This window comes from Anser brachyrhynchus (assembly GCF_964034855.1).
Source record: "Anser brachyrhynchus genome assembly, chromosome: 1".
Classification (NCBI taxonomy): domain Eukaryota; kingdom Metazoa; phylum Chordata; class Aves; order Anseriformes; family Anatidae; genus Anser; species Anser brachyrhynchus.
This window is the reverse complement of record NC_137694.1, coordinates 21,867,537-21,887,847: the sequence shown is the minus strand read 5'-3', so window position 1 is coordinate 21,887,847 and position 20,311 is coordinate 21,867,537. Positions and strand designations below refer to the sequence as shown.

The 20,311-nt window shown below is 42.6% G+C and overlaps 1 protein-coding gene and 1 long non-coding RNA gene across 2 annotated transcripts; one reads left to right on the top strand and one right to left on the bottom strand.

The window, feature by feature from the left end:
* Positions 1 to 3,482: 3,482 nt before the first annotated feature.
* LOC308176399 lies at positions 3,483 to 10,824 on the bottom strand. The gene is made up of 2 exons (XR_013938246.1): positions 5,585 to 10,824; positions 3,483 to 4,463 (listed from the first exon to the last, which is right to left on the bottom strand). It is a non-coding gene; the product is annotated as an uncharacterized lncRNA (long non-coding RNA).
* Positions 10,825 to 14,166: 3,342 nt separating this feature from the next.
* Positions 14,167 to 18,379, top strand: LOC308187923 (secreted frizzled-related protein 2-like). The gene is made up of 4 exons (XM_080576356.1): positions 14,167 to 15,025; positions 15,572 to 15,741; positions 16,539 to 16,631; positions 17,725 to 18,379. The coding sequence occupies exons 1-4, from the start codon at positions 14,739 to 14,741 to the stop codon at positions 18,033 to 18,035; spliced, it is 861 nt and encodes a 286-aa protein (XP_080432482.1). The 5' UTR covers positions 14,167 to 14,738; the 3' UTR covers positions 18,036 to 18,379.
* Positions 18,380 to 20,311: the final 1,932 nt, after the last annotated feature.

Below are 20,311 nucleotides of genomic sequence, written 5' to 3'. Positions count from 1 at the left end.
CACAGTAATGGTCTTATTCCCTATGTATATTCCCAAATGTATAATCAGTACTGAAAATAGTAATTTCAGTAGAAGGGGACTGTATGAAACCTCATACTGTGGGTACATTTCATGTAATGTGAGCTGCTGATGTAGTTTACTTTGGAAGTCAGTCAGACCGCAGATCCTAAGCTTTCTCCCCTTTTCCAAACTGCATGTCAGCCACAGGGCGGATTTGATTGTACTGCTGCCACCTAATTAGTTCCTAGAGCATCTTGGGTGTTGCCAGACGTCTCTGCTTTGTTCTGAAGGATGGGATTTGCACGCTTAACCACTGCTGCGTTCCTCAGATTGGTTTTAAAAGCCGAAGTCAGGTTGACAGTCACCAAACATACACACCTTCAAGTTGAGTGTGGGACCTTTGCCTCGAAAACCTACGTGCCTCCTGGCTGCTTCAGGTTAAGATTGTCCCGTTAAGTGTCCATTGCACTGAAGACTTATTGTTCATGTTGAATTTTGATAACATGATGGTGTGGGCCAGACGCAGCTCACCATTTCACTTCTGGATTGTTTTGTGTTGTATTATGGGATAACACTGAGGTGAGTGCTAAACTGTGTCCTGCAAAATGCGTTCAGAAGATCCACCTTACTGTTAATTTGGAGCTACCAATCATACGAGCTGGGGAGGGGGGGATTCTTTTAGCTCCTTACTTTGTGATCTGCTGTTCAGATAAAACTACCAGATGCTTCTGGTCTGCTTCAGCTAAGGTTATGTAGAAAAAAAGGGTGTTAGATGCTAGCGTTCACTGGATCTTGACATGAAATACTCCCCTTGGGCTCTACGTGGCCTGTGCAGGTACCAGGGAAAGATCAGGGGCTCATAACACCTGCTGTCTGCTGATTGATTTTCCATCTCTTGAATACATTGTAGGGCAACCGGCTGTGTAAGCCGAGTAATACCAGGAGCGGTTTCATGGACTACAGCGCTTAAAATCTCCTGAGTAGTTTTAAGAATTCAGAAGGGTGAGCTGGAAAAAGATCAAGAGAGGAGGACTTCCACCGTGCAGACATCCTTGGAAACTTCACTACTACCAGTTAATGAGCAGCTCTTGTGCACAGCTCTCGTGACTGCTTATTTGGGGTAGGAACATCATGGTCTAAAGACTGCCTTGCCATCTAGCAACCACATGCAGCTCGCAGGCACGGGAATGATGCATGCTTTAGAGCCACCACAAACAGCATTCCTCTGCGAGGAGGTAAATGGGGACAAGGAAAGTATTTAAGGACTCATTATTTTTATCTGCTGCTGTTCTGCCCTGCAAGCAGAGTTCCCTTATGCTTTACCGTGCTGTATTTCTGTACTGGAGTTTTCTAGCTCACACCGTCTGTTTCATCAGTATGCAATGAGGTGGATTTCCCAGCAAAGTTTGGGTAATCCAGGCATGCAACTTCTGTGCCTTTCGTTGAAGTGTGTTAAATGCACAGTTATCTTCAGGAGGCAAAATGCAGCAGCCAGTGAGGCAAACCAAACGACGTGTAGTGAAAGCAACTGCTCAGGTCCTGTGTGAGAGTTCTGCAGTGTTGCTGCAGAATTGGACACGTTGTTTGGACACGTGCTTGGCCAGGGCAGGGAATGGTGCTTAGGGACATGGTTTAGGGGGTGATACTGGTGGCAGGGGGATGGTTGGACCAGAGGATTTGGAGGCCTTTTCCAACCTTTGCGATTCCATGAATGGCTCTAGCGTGTTTGGGTGGTGCCCGCAACAGTGGGACTCCCATCGGGTGAGACTCGTGATACCAACGCGACCAAAGGCTGCCACTATCGGTTCAGTCTGGTATTAATGAGAAACCCACTGATTACTGAAGCAGTAAAATTACACAGGTTGTGGACACCACAGGCTTTTAGTCCACTAGGGGCCTGGGTCAAGGCAGCTTTTTTGTGGCGTTTCAGAAGCTCCATTTGTACACAAGGGTTCCTGCCTCCCAAGAGCACAGCTTGGCATCTGTCCAACCACAATGCTGTTCTAGAAAACTCCTGGAATTTATGGTTTTGAGTCAAATTTGAATTGTCTTTTCTTTTTTTTTTCTATAAAAACCATAGTGTTCTACTGTAAGGAGAGAAAATATGGCTGATAAGTCGAATATGGAAAATGTGGTTAAAAGTTTTCACCGAAGCACCCCCCTCCCCCCCCGCCCTTTCAAGATCTAGGGTATATTACGCAATAAAGTTCAGTTCCAGGGAATCCAAATTGCTTCCCAGAAAGAATCCTGAGCCATGGATGGAGCAACTGAGCCCTTCCAGTTAGAGTGTGAACTCTTAAAGAACCCCAAGGAGATTTTTCATGTAACACAGAAAATTAACATAAGATAAGCGTTCAATAAGGAGAACATACACAAAGTGTCTGCTAGTCCTGAAGCTGGGCACTTTTTTAAGAGGTTAAAATATTGATGAGGGAGACACAAGACCACAGGGAACTCACCAGAAACATCATGCAGAAGGGTATGTTGAACTGCTAGAATGAGAGGATGGATTCAGGCAAATATTTTATTACATTTGTATGTTTCCATTAAATGTAATACATCTCCAGTGGGTGTGTTAGCTAGGGGTTTTAATTATGGATTTCCAGGCAAAAATTTAAATAATCATATTAGGGTTTCAGTGTTGTTCCAGTAGTCTCAATCTTTCCGTATCATTACTGCCATCAATGCAGCATATCTAGGTGATCTCCATTTCCCTGTCAATGTGCTTTATCATATAGGCTTTATGCCATTTTTCATCATGGGGTACTGCTTTCATTCAGGAAAATGGCCAAGGCTTCTCCAGGAACGCATTAGGATGGGGTTACTGAAAAAGATTAATGCTCCTGCCCCCAGCTCTCGCAGAAGGTGGCAGGTGTGGGGTAAGACAAGGCAGAGTGCAGGACGTGAAAGAACTGTTTTATGGTTGTGGTACCCAAAATGATCCCCACAGGAGCAGATCCTCCCCCTGCCTCCATTGGAGCCTCCTGTGACGGTTCCCCATAATTTAGCCTGGAGCCCTCAGCATCTGATGCAGCTGTGAGCACTCTGCTCCCTGCGCTGGGCACGTGGGCTCTGCACTAATAATCCCACCGGTGCCAGGAGCATCTCCAGGTGCTGCACTTCAGCTGCCTGTGCTGTTAAATTGCTAACGCGGCTTTGGCCTGGGCCCTTCGCAGTCTTCCAGCATCTCCCCGGGCACAGCTGGCGGTGGCCATGTGCACTCCTGACCAGCAACGGGATGCAGTCAGCTGTCTTCAGAGGGCAAATGTTGTAATAGCAGGGAGCCAGGCAGCTCCTTGTGACCTGGTCTTAGGTCCAGCAAGCTCTGCCAGGCACAGTTCATGTACTAGCACAGGCACAGAGCTGATAGTACCCGGAAAACTGTGTTTGCCCCAGATGGATGGATGCGTATGACGTTAATCTCTTCGTGCTGCTGTCCCCTCGCAAGTAAGTGTCGTGACAATAAAACTCACTCCAATACAGCTTTTCATACGTGATGTATTTATGCAAAGGGTAGCAATGAGATAGGAAGGAAAACAACCACAAGAGAGCACAGAAAACAAAGAAAAGCATCTACAGGATGATTTTTTAAAAGTCATTATTGGATAAAATCCTAAGTAAATAATCGGAGCCATCAGGTTAAACCACAGGAGTGAGAATACAGTGGATTTGAGGTCAAGTTGCACGCCAACAGAATGGGAGGACAGGGATACAAAAAAATTCCCGTCCCATGTCACGTTACAGGCTTTAAATGTGACTCACTTTGTGGCTTCTAAATCAAAGAGCTCTGTTGATGCTCTAAATTCAGGGCGCTGAATTACCAGAGCAGGTGCGAAGCTATGGCCGTAGGTAAACAAGTGAATATTTGGAATCTCTCATTTTGGAGTAAAACAAGTGGGATTCTCTCCACTAACAGAGCTCATTGTAACTATAATTGCTATAGCTACTCAGTGCTGCCATTTCAAGTCTCTTAAACCAGAACATTAACTACTTTTCCTTTGATTTTTCAATTGCTTCGGATTTCAGAGCCTTTCATGCTTTACGGCGGGATTAGTGGTTATGATCGCCTGGATTTGATACGATTAATGTTATGAACTTGCTGTGCGTCTTCCAGCTTTGGAATTGCTTTGCATAGCTAGTGTTTGGCAGCATTAGCTGAAGCACTTTGAGATATAAATTATTTATGTAAGTGGAAAATTCGCTTTGCACCGTAACGTCCCGCCTCAGCAGTGGGATAAGCACGGCTTCCCGTGAGAAAATGCTGGAGAGCTGAGCTCAGCTGACAGCATTGCTGTGCCCCAAAGATGTGCCAAAGTCATACCCAGGAATGCCTGAGGGTGCCCTTAGGGTTAATAAAGGCTTCTCTGATATGATCATGGTCAGCTGGTCCATATATCCTTTGCAATCAATTAGTAGGCTTAAAGAAGATTAAATCTATTTTATCTTATCCAGGAATGTTAGGCCTAAAAAAAAAAAAAAAAAGGCAAATCATTAAGACTGATTCTAAAGAGTCTGAACCAGAAACGTGCCATTCCTCTTGGATATTTATTCTTGGAAAGGGGAAAAATGAAAACTTGAAAGAGAGCAGAAGGCGAAGCAGTGATTTCCCTCGTTTTCCACTGTTTCTCTACTCAAATAGTGTTCTTGCCAAGTAAACTGAAAGCTAATACTTCTCTCCCCAAAAACCAGCCAATCTGCCTGCTGCCTGCCTGCAGGGAGGGGATGCTGAGCCAGGTCTACGTGGAGCTCAGGGCTGCCCTCGCTCAGAGGAGCCGCTTGACCCCATCACAGCTCGCCACACGCACCTGCAGCATCCCTTGCTGCAGCCCGGGTGTTAGGATGAGGATGTTTTACTCAGCCTACCTTATGGCAGGGCCAAGTCCCTTCCATTCTATGTCTTTTTTGAAGGTACGTCCCTAAACCAAATGTTTTTATAGAATATCCTGAAAGATAATTCACCAGTGAGTGCAATGGGTGGCCTGTGTACATTGGCCACCTTTGTCAGGCTCGCTAAGATCCAGACATGCCAGGAGGACTGCACTGAAATCAACAGGATGTTTTACAGCATGCAGCATAAGCAAAAGGGGCAGAATCTTGGCTTTAAGGATTTAATCATGGATTACGGATCTGCTGTTGTCCTCCTTGGGTACAGGATCAGCCTATCAGTAAAGCAGAGAGGACGGAGCCAGGCTCTTTTCAGTGGTGCCCAGGGACAGGACAAGAGGCAGTGGGCACAAACTGGCACACGGGAGGCTCCCTCTGACCACCAGGCAGCATTTCTGTGCTGTGTGGGTGGCTGAGCGCTGTCAGAGTACTGTCCCCTCCTCGGAGATCTCCAAAAGCCGCCTGGACGCGGTCCTGGGCAGCCTGCTCTGGGTGGCCCTGCCTGAGCGGGGGGTTGGACAAGGTGGCCTCCAGAGGGCCCTGCCAACCTCAGCCTGTGATCCTGTAAATCTAGTACTTCTATTCCATTGCCATGGAACGTCAGGAAGAAAAATACTGCTCAGTGTGAAAGGATGGCAAAATCTGACGCAATTAGATGTACATGTATATATATAAATGTATAAAAATACAGAGCATTTACCCACACAAGTTCTCAGGTCACACTCTCCAGCTGTATTTTCTAAAATTATTTTTCTCTCTCACCCAATAATAAAGCTCTCCTGCCTTGGTACGTGTAGCAGTAGTGATGCTGTAGTAGAGATGCAGAGAGAGTATGTATGGAGAGTGGGGACTGCTTTTGCCAGTCAGACATACCTGGGGGAAAAAACTGCCAGGCAAAGCTGTCAGGCAGACACACTCCCTCTAAGGTCTGAAAATAAAGCCTCACGCACAAATCTTTTGTCTCTGGATGCTCTTGACTCTAATTTCAAAATACCTTCCCCTCTAACCTATTTACTCCTCTATGGTTTCCCTAATGAAAAGGGCCTCCTGTGGACACAGCTATCAATCCTTGGTCACCGCAACCAGCAGGAAGCCCTTAACATTATTTAGGGAATGAAAATGGCCTAAAATAAACAAACAAACAAAAAAATCAGCCTCTCCCAATTAGCCTTCAATTTAATTATTTCCTTGGATCAAATCTCCATTCTTGAGTTTCATAAACCAACCCTAAGTAAACCACAATCCTAAAGATCATCTCAGGCACTGTTTAATTTTGAGCAGTTAGTAAATGGTTGCTCTATATTTTTTTCCTTATTTGTTTGCTCAGCTCTTGTGCAGCTGTTTAGGATGGACTAATCTTGGTTCCATTTCCCAGTAGCAGCCCTGGAAGAAAAACACCCTGGGAGGAGTGGATGGCTGTGAAAGCCAAATGACATAACACTGCACAGACAGGCAAAGCAGCCAGATTAGCAAATGGGCACTGGAGTCATGGACCTCCTAATCCTGGCCTGCAGGCTGAAGGGCTCGCACCCAGGTATGCAAATCCAAATAGGGTTTAATCATTAGGGTGGAGACTTCTTTATCAGTGAACTTCTCTTTGAGATAGGGTAATAGAAACCAAATGTCTTTGATCTCAGCAGAGGCTGTGTGTGTGACACAAGCCATGGTGTAAAGGAAGGAACCTGCCCCGGCTGCCCTCTGAACTTTCTGGGAGACCAAAGGCCCAGGGAAAGAAAGGTTGTTTTCTTCTCTGTCTTTTTTTAAAGAGTATTTTGTCTAAGCTTTCTATTTGAAAAAAAAATTCTTTCTTCCTTTATTCCTTCCTTTCTTTCTTTCGATTGAGTTCTCCCCCTTTGCAGAGAACTCGAAGCCTCTCAGGAACACAAACGGGGCTGTCCCACGAAGTGGATCAGTGGGGATGGAGCAGCTGATTTGACTCTCAGGCCTGTTGTTGGAATTGCTGCAGCAAAGCAAACGCTTTCTGTAGGAGCAGCTGCTGGGCTTTTGGAGATTTTAGGGGCCTGTTGCTGTTTAATTACAAAGTGTTACCAGAAGGCACTATGTAACCCTGTTAGGATGCAAATATAAAGATTTAGTAAGCGTACAAGATGCCAGATCTACTTACTTTTACCTGACTGTTCTAATAGATGTCTTCCCAGATGGGCAAGAAGACTTACTGTCTAACTGGATACCATCCCATCCCAGTGTGACAACAGAGGGAAAATCATAAGGCTTTGATTGAAAAAGAGGTAGTGTCTGTCAAGCCGTTGCCACATTTGACATCTCGGGCTGTGCTTCCACGGCTGCCCATGAAGATCTGACGTGGTGCTCTCTCTTAGCTGCAACTGGTGCTTCTCAGAGCTCATCCATACAGAGATACAGAGCTGCTTCACTTCACTAAGCTAGGAAGTAATACCAAACCAAAAAAAAATGAGTATTCATTTCCCACCTCAGATGAAATGGCTCAGCACAGGGGCAGAGATCAGCCGAGGATGCTGGATGCTGTAGAGCTGCATCTCAAACCAGTAAATATGCTGCTGCTCACTTGAGCGGGCAGTTTGTCTACATTAAGCTACAGAAATTAAAAGGAAAGCCAGCCCAGGGTATTCTTCAGAGGTCTGGATGCCACATCTGGAATCAGCTCGCGTGGTGGTGGAGCTACAAATACCTGACTGAGGGGCTGGTGCCTCTGGGGTGAGCTACGGGCATCGCCAGCCTGCTGTTTTCCCTTGGCGTGCAGAGGTGTGATTTGGCTGCACATTTGTAATCAAAATGGGTTACGCAGAAGGCCTGTGCTTTAGTTAATTGAAAGCTGGAAAATGTTTTGAGTTGAGAGCTCCTTGAGAAATAAGGGAGAAAAGTAGGTTAGTGACAGTCATAAGAGTAAACGTGTCATTTGGCAGAGCAATGACGGGCATTAAAAGGCTGTCTCCTGCGGTCATCCTTTTCCAGAAGGTGTCTGCAGGAGAGTGCCTAAAATGGGGAGACTGAAAATAAGTAGAGAACATCCAGACCTTCAGTAAGTATCCCTTACCCATCTCCTACCGAGCTCAGATGACAGAATAGAAGTAACTATTCCAATCAAGCATCTGCAGAGCAGTCAGGTAACGTTTATATATTGTATGCCTTTGAGTGGGCACACTCATTTGTGAAGCAGTCACTCTCTTAAGTAGTTTGTAATTATCGCAATTATAAATCTATATTCTTTTCCCTGCATCCCCAAACAATTTTTGAAAACTGAAACTATGCACACACTTGAGTTCAGGGCACATCCATTTGCATTAATTAAGCTGCCCAAAGTTTACTATACTTGTATGTATTTGAAGGAAAATTTTTGCAAATGCTTTTACGAAAAAAAAAAACAAACTCTTTCCAAAACTAGTCAGACATAGAAACTTAAAAATTAGGCAAAGATTTATCCAGAAAATACTTTTTCTTTTCAAAATTTTAAACTGTAAATCTATACCCTTAAAAACATGAGTCATAGCTCTAAAAAAAAAAAAAAAAAAAAAAAAAGCTGCCAGGAATCCAACAAACAGAATCCAGAACCTGACATTCACTTGATTATTTATTGACAAAGCTTTGTTTTCTTCTCAGTCCACCGAAACCACTTGCAATGGGGACACTTGATTTGATTATATACATTCAAATACATCTTCAGTCCAAGGAAAGAGATTACATTTTGCCATCATTATTCAAGAAAAAAACTCTTGCTAATGCCAGAGGGAATTTTGCTTAGAGAAGAATTGCCTGTAATGCCTCAATTCCTATATTTTAGGCACATTTATTTATTTGTGAAACCTTACAGGCACTATGCAAGCTTTCTTCTTTAGCAATGCCCTTATGATGAAGTCTGACATTTACACAGATGCTTCGGGTCCATTGTTTCCAATGGCATCAAAGAGAAGTGAGTGTGGCCAGCCATTTAATGGTATAATGTCAAATTCTGGTGGCCTTTCCTCCAGGTAGCTGGAGGAGGGAGAAGTTAGATGCAAAATGCTGTCAAGTGAGTTAAAAGGGATCGGCTCCAGGCCTGCTGGAGTCAGCTGAGCACTCACCCAGCCTTTTACGTGCTTAACTGATAGAGCTATCTCCTCTAACAGCCAGAAGCCAGACATAATTTTCAAGACTTAATGTGTTTCTGCCTTATCGTGATAATCAGTAGCTGGCTACAGGCCGCAGACAAAGAAAGTATTGGGGATAGACAAGACAACCCTGTTTACTTTCTCAATGGACTACAAATAGTTGGTATGTACTTGCTGTTTACATGTAGGCAAGACAACTGATCCCCTATGGTCCTATGAAACACTCCTGAGCCTACTTTTACAGAGGTTTAGAAATAACTTGGCACATTCTCCTCTGAAACTAGATTTTTATTTTATTTGTAGCTGCTTGTTACAGATGCCTGAGAGGGAACGCAGCTCTGATACACAGAGTCAGCAAACCAGTAACAATGGAAAAAATAACCCTAAGAAGTTTGATTTTTTACAAAAAAAAAAAAAAAAAAAGAAGCAAGAAAGGAATGAAGAAAGAAGGAAGGAAGGAAATAAAGAAAAAAAAGGACAAAACAAGAAAGACAAAGACTAAGAAGGAAGGAATGAAGGAAATGAAGGAGTGAAACAAACAAACAAACAAGTGGCTGTTACCACTGGCTTTGTGTGGAAGGTGCTCACCTAATCCATGATCAATTATGTAAATATTGAATTCAGACAGCCTGTACCATAAAGCTCTATCATGTAGCACGCTGGATATTGTCTAAATCTAGCTGCAAGACAGCTTATCTCCCTGTGCCCTTTTTCCATCCCTGACTTATCTGGTCTACTTCGGAAATGCTACTTACTCGGGTTTTGTATAGCCTTCACCATATCTGTGCCTTTAGGTGATGCTGTCAGAATCTGTGTGAGTCTTTTCATGCCTCCTCCCAATCCTTGCAGTATCTGAATGCTTCATATTCAAATGCATTTATCTTCCAGCACCCCCAGTACTGTCACCCAGAAGTGCTGTCACCTAAGTCTATGGGCGAGGGGAGTAAAACTTACAGGTTAAACAGGAAAGCTTGTGGCGATGTCAGAAACTAAATCTGGGTCACACCAAGCATCAACTTTCTCTTTCGCTATTAAAACAAACTCTCCTCTGGGTTAATCGATTACCAGGAACAAGGACAGAGCTCAACATGCCAGGGCAGTGAGCCTGTTACAGATTTGTAAGGAAATCCAGTATTTCTATTCTTTAAAAACTAAAGCAATGCTTTAAAATTCTTTAAAAATCTTTAAAAATTAAAGCCTTTGTGGTGAGTAAATTAAAGAGGCGTTTTCAAAAACAGCCATGATTCTTCCTCTGCTGGTTTACAGATACCGTACATGGCCTAAGAGTTTTTTGATACAATAAAAGAAAACATGAAATAAATGCTGCCCCACAGAATAAGCATGTTGGTCCAGCAAAGCTGCCTTCACTGCAACAGCTGCCTCTCTGAAGCCTCCTTTTGGGACTCTGGGTGCATAGTTGTAAGCTTTGGCCCCTGTCTAAGAGCCTTGCACTTCTGCAGTTACACTTCAGATAAATTCCAGTTGAATATTACAACCACTGTTTAGATTAAATCCACAAGTCCCTAGACCTGCTAGTTTGCTCTCAAATTCCTAGTTTCTTTGAAGAAAAATTCAGTCCCATTTCTTATTAGGGTCTGACTGGTGGCTCCGGGTTAATCTCTGTCTGTCTCCCTGGGAACAGTCAAAGGAGGCAGAACAGAGGTGGGCAGGGTCTCCAGCAACTATTCGTGTTATCAGGGTCCATCAGCAGGTGACCATTTCTCATATCCAGGAACAATAAATACGGCCCATGGCTAATGGACTGACTGCACGGCTTTCTTCAAACATTTCAGAGAGAATTAGCTGGACTCCAAACTTTGAGATGAAAGTTTCCCTAAACCTCAGGTCCTATGCTTTATGCTGCCCAGTCAAAATACATACAGATGCTGCAATTCTCTTGATAGTTTGCAAAACTAAAAATATTTCATTTTATTTTGTATAGCCTTTATTCAGGCAATCTCTGTGTATGTATCACTACAATTAGAAATACCCTTCCTCTGTCAGCTATTGTGTAATTTGAATGTTTAGCTGGCGTGGCAACAGTAAATCACAGTTTACTGTATTCCCGGAAGCAATATGTGCATGTATTTACACGATTTTTTTTTTTCCATGTAATGTCAAAGAACAGCTGAACATTTGCAAAAAAAGAGAATTCATGGCACAGCAACACAGGTGCTGCAACTCATACTTCTGCCAAGCATCCAACGTCTGGTGGACCTGAAACACTCTCCAAGCAATGGCAATCTACTTTGCATGCCCATCTGTAATAACTGTGCTACATGACTCTTGCTAAAAATGATAAATGATAATGACTTGCTGTCAAAACAAGTTTCAAGGTAACACCTGCTCATGAGTAATATCAAAATAATTAAGTCTAAACAGAAGCTTAGCCAAAATCTTTCCCTCGCTTAAAACTGACTTTTCAGTGTGGGGAAAGGAAGTGTCAAATTATCAAATTCCATAGTAAATAACGATGCTGAAAATGACACAGTCTAGGCAATCTGGCCCAGCTAACATCTTGAACCCCATGACTGTCAGAATAGAACAGAGGCAGAAGCTCCCCCAGATGATCCTTTTTCCTGACAGAAGGCAGCTAACGAAAATGACAGACTGGGATTATGGATAATGCTCTGGCTTCACTTCCAGACTAAAACCAAATGCAGCGATAGGTATCAAGCAAAGACATTTGTATCTGTTTTGTTCTCAGAGCCAGTGACAATTATTCATCTGCCAAGCATATTTAGATACACAATGCTTCACCACCTCTGACAAAGACATGAAGTCTTCCTGTTCCCTGGGTGAACTTCAAAAGAAGAAAGAGAAGCAAAATAAATGGACTGCCACTTCTCTGGTAGTCTGCACTGCTGGCTAAAATCATGGAGGTTCTTCTTCCACGCCCTTCGGTCCCCCAGGTTCCAGCTAAAGTGCTGTGCCACAGAGAGCTGCGTGATGTCTTACGTCTCCTTATGTCTCCGGAGTGGTCAAGCCATCAGCCTCCAACTATGCCACTGTACTCACAGAGTAAACCAATTTTCTTCAGCATTATGAAATGATGACCCAGTGAAAGCCAAGTCACCAGAAGCAAGGAATTCAAAGATAGCTGACCTCCTTTGTAACATATCTCAGGCTGAAAGAAACTTTAAGGTACGGCTCTGTGGTGGCTCATAAATGACCAAGCTCCTGAGAAACCCTGGTAGGAAACTGACTCAGAGGTACACAATTATTTATTTCTAAGACAGTTCCTATGGTGACTAAGTTTGTCAGGAGAGGTATTAGCTGTTATTAGATCATCTTTTTCTCACACTCTCTCATTATCCCTGTGTCTATTCTGTCCATTAATGATGTCCCACAGGGAGCTCTCAAAATCGGGTCTCTTGCATCACAAGCCAGCAGGCATGATTTCAGGCGTAGCGTGAGCACAGCCCTAGCATGAGGGCACGTGCCCAGGCTGCTTGCAAGGCACACAGCGGATGGGAAGGGCAGAGCGAGCCCCATTTGGTGGCACCGTGGAGGATGTTCCTGCAGGGCAACGTAGGCACAGCTCATGACGGCCAAAATGGCAGTCACCTGTGACCAGGGCCACATGGGTGCTGCCGCAGCCAACTTGCTGCTATTCATGAGTGGATATAGATCATCTCAGTAGCTGTGTAGAGTTATTTTGGATGTAAACATGTTCTTCAGTTCGTATCCGAGGGCCATAACTATGCAAGTGTGCTCCCTCCAATGCATGTTGGCTATGGAAATTCCTTTTTGTGTGTCCAGGCCTACAGAGCCCAAACCGGCTTCCACCAGAGCCTGCTAAGTGCTTCTGCAAGGAGATCCCAAAACATACTCTTGTTACTTTCTTTCTTTCTTTTTCTTTTTTTTCTCCATCAGATGACTCTTTCCAGACCCTGAATATATATATGACTCAGAAGTGTGCATGTAATACCATGCTATACACACAACGGAAGGGTTTCCTTTACCAGAGATCTTGACACCTTATTTCAGGTAATGACCAGATGAGAAAAGTACAACGAAATAATGTTATTAGGGCCAGAGAGGAATTTGATTCATTTCATAAAATTATGGGGTGACTTGGTAAAGACATTAGCAACATGGATGGATGCAGAAATCTGCTGGCTAAGAGTGAACTTTATACATAAAGCTCAGTTTCACTCCAGCTGCTGAGTGCTGAAGTGACGCTCATGTCAGAGATGTCCAGGTGCCTTTTTTTTTCCAACGTATTAAAACAGATACTGTAAATTTGCCAGTAGCTTAGAATAAAGAAAAGAGCTAGAGAGGAATAAGTGGGGTTTTGTCATTGGTTTCAAAGATGCTAGGACTAATACTCTAACATTTAGATATAAACATGTAAATGATAGGTAGCACATTGTCTAAATGTACTACATCTAGGTATAACACAAAAAGCTCCCGTTTCTGAAAACTGTATTTCAGTCAAGCACCAGCAATACCAGATGGTACACTGTTATAAAGGTACTTTGGTCTAATAATCTAGGCAGATACCCACGTACATATTGTTAGTATCTAAAAATTTCTGCTAAGAAATCATGTGATAAGAAAGGGAAATTAAACCAAAACAAAACAAACTAGTTGAAAAAAATATTTTCATCAAGCTAAAAATTTCCACAAAAAGTTTTGTTTAGAACTCCAGCTCTTTTAAATATCAAATATTCTGACTTTTCTATTCATAACAGGCAAGCTACACATTACCCAGATCGACTCCTTAACTGATTCCCCAGCTTCTGCTCTATAGCTAAAAGCCATTTATCAGTCATATACTAAAACTAATGAAGTACTGTCAGTAATTCTGCTAATATTTATTGTAAGAAATTAAATACTATTTTTATGCTACAAACAGAAAAAGTACACACCTGATATTACTTGCTTTCACAAATTTGCTTTCACACAGTTTTGCACAATTATAATTTATTAATAAAAATGTAAAATGCTGAGTTATTTGAACAATTTTAAGTGTTACCAGATTCATTTGAAATAAGAAAAAAATCCATATTTCTTTTCCTTCTAAAGAAATACTGATAGCCACAGTAGTCCTACAATATGTTTCTGTCAGGAAAGATGAAATCCACCACTGACCTTGAATAAGTGAAAGAAGCAAGTTCTGTAGTCACTCCAGTCAGTAAAAAACAACAGCTGTATGTTAGGGTGTCTAATAAAAATAATAGAAGTTGGAAGATTTAGCATGTCACATGTCTCTTTTTTGGTGCTTGAGCAAATAAAGAAACTACCTCTGCTACATTGTAAAACAGTGGAAGAGACATGAGCAATTAGCACAAGCAAAACATTTTCACTTGATAAGTCAATCTGGGCTGTTTTTTCTGCCCAGTCAGCAGTGTCTGAAAACAAAGGAGACAGAGCAGCCCTGGGAGACAGCTTGTCTGCCCAACCACTTTTCTGGGGGATCTCTTAATTTGATTTGGAAAGCACATAGCAAGCCTCCTAGGTGTCAAAATTTAATATGCCACATAGCACGCTGCAGCAGCTGATGCTGTCGGGCACGTGAAAGCCTATAGCAAATCTGTGTCTTTAGGGAACATACTTCTATACCTCGTCTCCACCTCCCTGGTTATCACAACAATCACTTGAATAGGCAATAAGACCCAGTCTTGTCTCAAGTGATTTGATAAGCAGTTGATAACCAGGGGTTCATTAAGCTCTTGGGGTATATAAGCCACAAAGTTTTCAGCATGCCCCTGTGCTCGGGAGGTTTGACAGCTCCCTGTTTGGCAACCCAGGACTCACTAGAAGATGTTATTGATGGCAAAAATACTTATTTTCGCTCTGAGTGGTTTCCTAAGAGTGGCAATGGGCTTCGACATTGGATTATCCACCAAATGTGTAGAGATACCCGAGGAGATGGACATGTGCCACGAGATTGGGTACTCCGAAATGAGGCTCCCCAACCTGATGGGACACACAAGCATGGCGGAGGTTATCCTAAAATCCACCACCTGGCAGCACCTGGTGCACACAGACTGTCACCCTCACGTGAGGACATTCCTCTGCTCTCTGTTTGCACCCATCTGTTTAGATACGTAAGTACCACGGCTCCGTACAAACAGCCAGCCTTTTTGTCGGAACAGGGATCAAATCAGACGCGTGTTTGTTGTAATGGAAATGTGATCTCTACTTTATCTGAAATAATTCTGTTAACTTTTTCATACTCACTGTGAATAAAAGTAATGAAAACATGTTCCACTTAAACTTTAGTTTGCTTCGGGGAAATGAATGCTGTTGCCAAAAAATGTCATGTTTTAGTTTGTTGCAGCTGAAATTTATTCTTGTTCATTTAGGGTTAAATCCAGGTGACACTGAAACCGAACACCCATTGTGAATAGACTCAGGCTCTTGCCAAAGCTTTTCTCAGATAGTAAGAAAAGCATTTAAAAAGCTTAATTCTATAAGCACAACCCAGTCCAGTATACAGACCATGTGCCCAATTTGCACATCCACCACTTCTATAACTGTATTATTGCTGAAGGATGTCAAATACCTGCATGTGTTTTGCACAGAAATCACTGCTGAAATAACTTGTTATCACTGACTTTAACTGATTCAGTCTGGTGTTTCCTGCGAGGCAGATTCATCCATCCTTGTAGGAGTATGTGTGTTGGTGTCCGGGACAGCTGCGCACCCGTGCTTGCCTGCCATGGACACTCCTGGCCAGACAGCCTGGACTGCGACCGATTCCCTGCGGACGAGGACATGTGTCTGGCATCGCTTACAAAGGAATATAAATACTTGCACAAAGGTAGGTGGAAGATGGCAGAGTGGCAGGGCGCTGTACTTTATGCTCCAGAGGAACAAGAAGATACAAGAGGCACAGTTCCCAGTCTGCGATTTTGTATAGTTTCAATAAAATGAAGTGTAGATAATCTACTCTTAGTGGTGGAAATGATTATCTCCCTGCACAGCTACAGGCAGTATCATGCTCATGACAGCACACTGTATTTGATTTATTTTGAAGTCTCTTTATAGACTTACCAACTTTAATAGGGATCTGAGAAACTCACATATGCATTAAATTGGTCCTCAGATCAGCTTGGGAAAGTTGGGAGGATTTATTATCCAATTTTTCTTATGGAAACCTGAGTTAGAATGACATTAATGGTCAAATGTTCAAATGTGCTCAGGCTTATATAGTTATGCAGGAAACAGTAGAAGTAGGTTGCTGCTGGCACACCCAAATCTGTATGTTCAGTCTTAGTTCAGCTGAACCCAGGATCACTGACAAAATTGCTCACCCGACCCATTCCTCACCCACCACAGACATATTAAAAACAATACTCTATTTGATACTGATATTTGATGCTAATGATTGAGCTTGTCAGTCTGAACAAGGAGTGAATGGGTATGGAAACTGAAACTCCTTTTCTTTCTTAGCCATGTTTTCAGAGAAGTATGTGGATGTTCACATTATCACTGAACAGCTGTGTGTTTTCTGTACCATACCTGTAGTTAAGCAGTAGGCTCTCAGTAGGCTCACAGTAGAAAACTAATACAAAACATTCTAAAAGGTAGTGATAAGACTTTACAATTTCTTACCAGTCCTACCAAAGCCTGCATGCCAGACCTGCCCAGCAGTGGAGGAATTCTTTACACACAAAAGAGTTCTTGAAGTTTTCTGTGACAATAACTTCGGTAAGTCCTTGTGAATACAGCTGATATTAAAGAAACTAGCAGCTCTCTTTCAAAAGTGCTTTAAAATTAGGATTAAAGTAGCTGACAGTTTCTGCTGGGATTTCAAAGTCTGCATCCTGAGAGCTTGGTTGCTGACTGAACTTTAGGTTATTTCTCAGAATATGTTCTTTCTGAGCAAAATATTTATTTTGCATGAAAGACTTCTTTATGATCTACTCTACAAAAAAAATAGCTTTTCTGTTCTTGTTGAGCTGGCTACATTGTAGTACAACATGCTTTATGGAAAATATTTCTGGCAAAAGCATCCAAATTAGCTTATTTGTCTGTTATCAGTATTTAAACCCAAAGTAAAGCTTTGGTTGTTTGACCAGTGAATGTCCTGTTACTTGTGTGTGTAAGTTGTTCATGATACATAGCTTACTGAAAAGACTCGGAAAAGACTCGGAAAATCGTAACAGTCAAATTTTTACTTTGTGTTGTCTTATTGGAGTGACAGGCAATACTTTTGAGTTTGCCCTAGAAACATCCTGGGAAGTCCTTTGAAGTCAATGCAGAGGCTGTCAGCGAATTAAGCTGGCCTTAGATCAGGCACTGCAGAGAAATTTCATGCTAAGAAGTGCTGGTGGAGTTACGTGGGGTAGGTAGGTGCCTGTAATGAAAAGGCAGTATCTCGAAGGGTGGTATCAGCAAGCACTACGGGCTATTTTTGCTGAGGGGTTCATAACACAGACAAAGTGAGTTTCAGCAGAATTTTTTGGGCAAGGTGGGCAGCCTTGTGCTTAGAGCAATGCCAACAGCTTACAATATCTATCCACAAAGTCATCATCATATACAGTGATGGCAAAAATATATTACCTTTGTGAAAATATGTTTTCCTAGTTGTCTGATTTAGTGAACAAATTCTCAGCTACATAATCTTTATTAAAAAAAAAAAAAAGTTTTAAAATCTATACTGGTGCTGGATAAGATGTCACCATACTTTATCACCAGAAATTATCAGAGTATTTTAAGTAATCTTCCTGCTTTCACTAGTAGTGTGTATTTCTGCATTTGAACAGATGTAGTGACTTATATTTTTCCTTTTTTTCATTAGCAGTGAAAGTAAAGCTATCCAAAAAAAGAACATTACTTGGTGACCAGGAGTATAACATTGAATGCCAAGTGGAATTTATTACCCAGGGCTCACTCTTGCCTTACGAAACTCAGAACATGATACAACAGTGGCTGCTTATCAATGAAAACTGTACACAGAAGATGACTCAAATGCATCGTCCTATGGTGTATCTCCTTGTGGGGAAGGTTGAAGAGGGTATCATTTTAGTGAATCAGGTTTATCGCTGGCAGAGGAGGGACTCCCAGCTGACTTTGGCCACTCAGAAGTGGAGATACCATAAGTGCTTGTAAATATTTATGCTAATATTTGTAAAAAGATTATTATTCTTCTTATGCCAAACCTGTTTTGTAAATAGAAATGTACTATAAATGCAATGTAAAGTCTTCATGTCCTTTTAAACTGTATTATAAGCTGAACTTAAACCCAGTGTTATCATAGACTTCTTTCTGTAGTGTTCCAGCTATTTGTCAAGTTTGAACTTGGTCAACTATTTATAAATGTTTGAGTTATTGCAAAAATCTTCTGTAATATGTATAAAAACTGACATGAAACAGTTTTAATCCAGCTGAGTACCTTTAGTGTTTTTTTTTCTGTAGCATGCACACTGCTATTGAGTTACCTTTCTCTTGCTTAATGCTTCATTAATCCACCTCATTCTCTGCGACTGGAGTATTTTAACAGAAGGTGGCCCTCTGCTGGGCATTTTTGCCAGTATCAACATGGAATAAATCAGAATAAACACAGCAACACAATATGGTTAGCCAGCCCCAATCACAAGAAGAGTTGGTTATTTGGTGTCATTTTACAATGACAGAGTTGATGTCTCAGTGGTAACATCTCAGAGCACAGGCTAAAAGCATTTTTTTGAATCTTTTTGTTCTTATGTGACCATCTTGAATTTGACATAGTTTAACTGAAATCTAAATCAGGGCTTCCCTATTAAAAGCCCCTTTTTCATTTTCAGACACATTAAAAATGTCAATGCAGAGACTTTACCAGCTGTAGAAGTGGCCTGTAGGAGACCAATGGTATGATAATATTCAAGAAATGCAAAATATTCCAGTGGCCACATGATTAGAATCTTCAGTTGTGGTGCAATACACTGATATTAAAGATCATATGAAGACGGACACAGCTTTACATAATTTTAGACTAATTTTGTAAATGTGTGTAATTATCACAAGAACAGGTATTGGCAGTACATAAACTAGATGCTATTTCAGTAATACAGAATCTGTTATGGTTGTATTCTCTTAAAACAAATATGGGTAAAGTTATGGTCAGTAGCTTTTGAAAACTCCCATCTGTAATGATCAGAGTTCTTGATAAGTCCCCAGTAAGTGCAGATTTGTGTACACGCTCCTGATGACACCTGGTCCATCATTTTCTATGATGAACTAGAAAACTAGTAGAAACTGAGGAAAGATGAAATAACCTGCATTCAGTTTATATTGTATAATGAAGTTACTGTTTCAAAAATGTAGGTTATTAAAAAAAGAAAGGGGGGTGGGGGGCAACCCTGAATGTTATATACAGACTGGGGCACGCGAGCTTGGAGAGCAGCCCTGCAGAAAGGGATCTGAGGGTTTTGGCTGACAGCAAGTTGGCCATGAGCCAGCAGTGTGCCCTGGCAGCCAGGAGGGCCAACCGCACCCTGGGGTGCATCAGGCCCAGCACCGCCAGCCGGGTGAGGGAAGGGATTGTCCTGCTCTGCTCTGCGCTGCGCGGCCTCACCTCTAGTGCTGTGTGCAGGTTTGGGTGCCACAGTATATGAAGGACATGAAACTATCAGAGAGTGTCCAAAGGAGGGCTACGAGGATGGTGAAGGGCCTAGAGTGGAAGACATACGAGGAGCGTCTGAGGTCCCTTGGTTTGTTCAGCCCAGAGCAGAGCAGGCTGAGGGGAGGCCTCATGGCGGCCTGCAGCTCCCTCACGAGGGGAGCGGAGGGGCAGGCGCTGAGCTCTGCTCTCTGGGGACAGCGACAGGACCCGAGGGAACGGCATGGAGCTGGGACAGGGGAGGGTCAGGCTGGGGGTTAGGGAAAGGTTCTGCACCCAGAGGGTGGTCGGGCACTGGGACGGGCTCCCCAGGGCAGTGGTCACAGCACCAGCCCTGCTGGAGTTCAAGAAGTGTTTGGACAAAGCTCTCAGACACAGGGTCTGATTTTTGGGTGGTCCTGTGTGGAGCAAGGAGTTGGACTTGGTGATCCTTGGGGGTCCCTTCCAACTCAGGATATTCTGTGATTCCATGATTTTCTATCATGAACTAGAAAACTAGTAGAAACTGAGGAATAAAAGTTGGGACAACCTATATTCAATTTATATTGTATAATGAAGTCACTGTTTTGAAAAATGTAGGTTATTCAGAAGCTTAGCTCATTTGATCCTGCTGAGTCTATGATGGTCTCTACTGGAAAAATGGTAAATATTTAAAGAACTCTGTCACTGCTTACACACGCCAGCTGCTCCAGAAGGGCGTCTGATGGAGGTTCACGTCAGCGCAACGTGCAGGCCCAGCAGTGAGCGACCCATTTAAAAAGTGCTAGAGAAACATCGCTGATCTTCA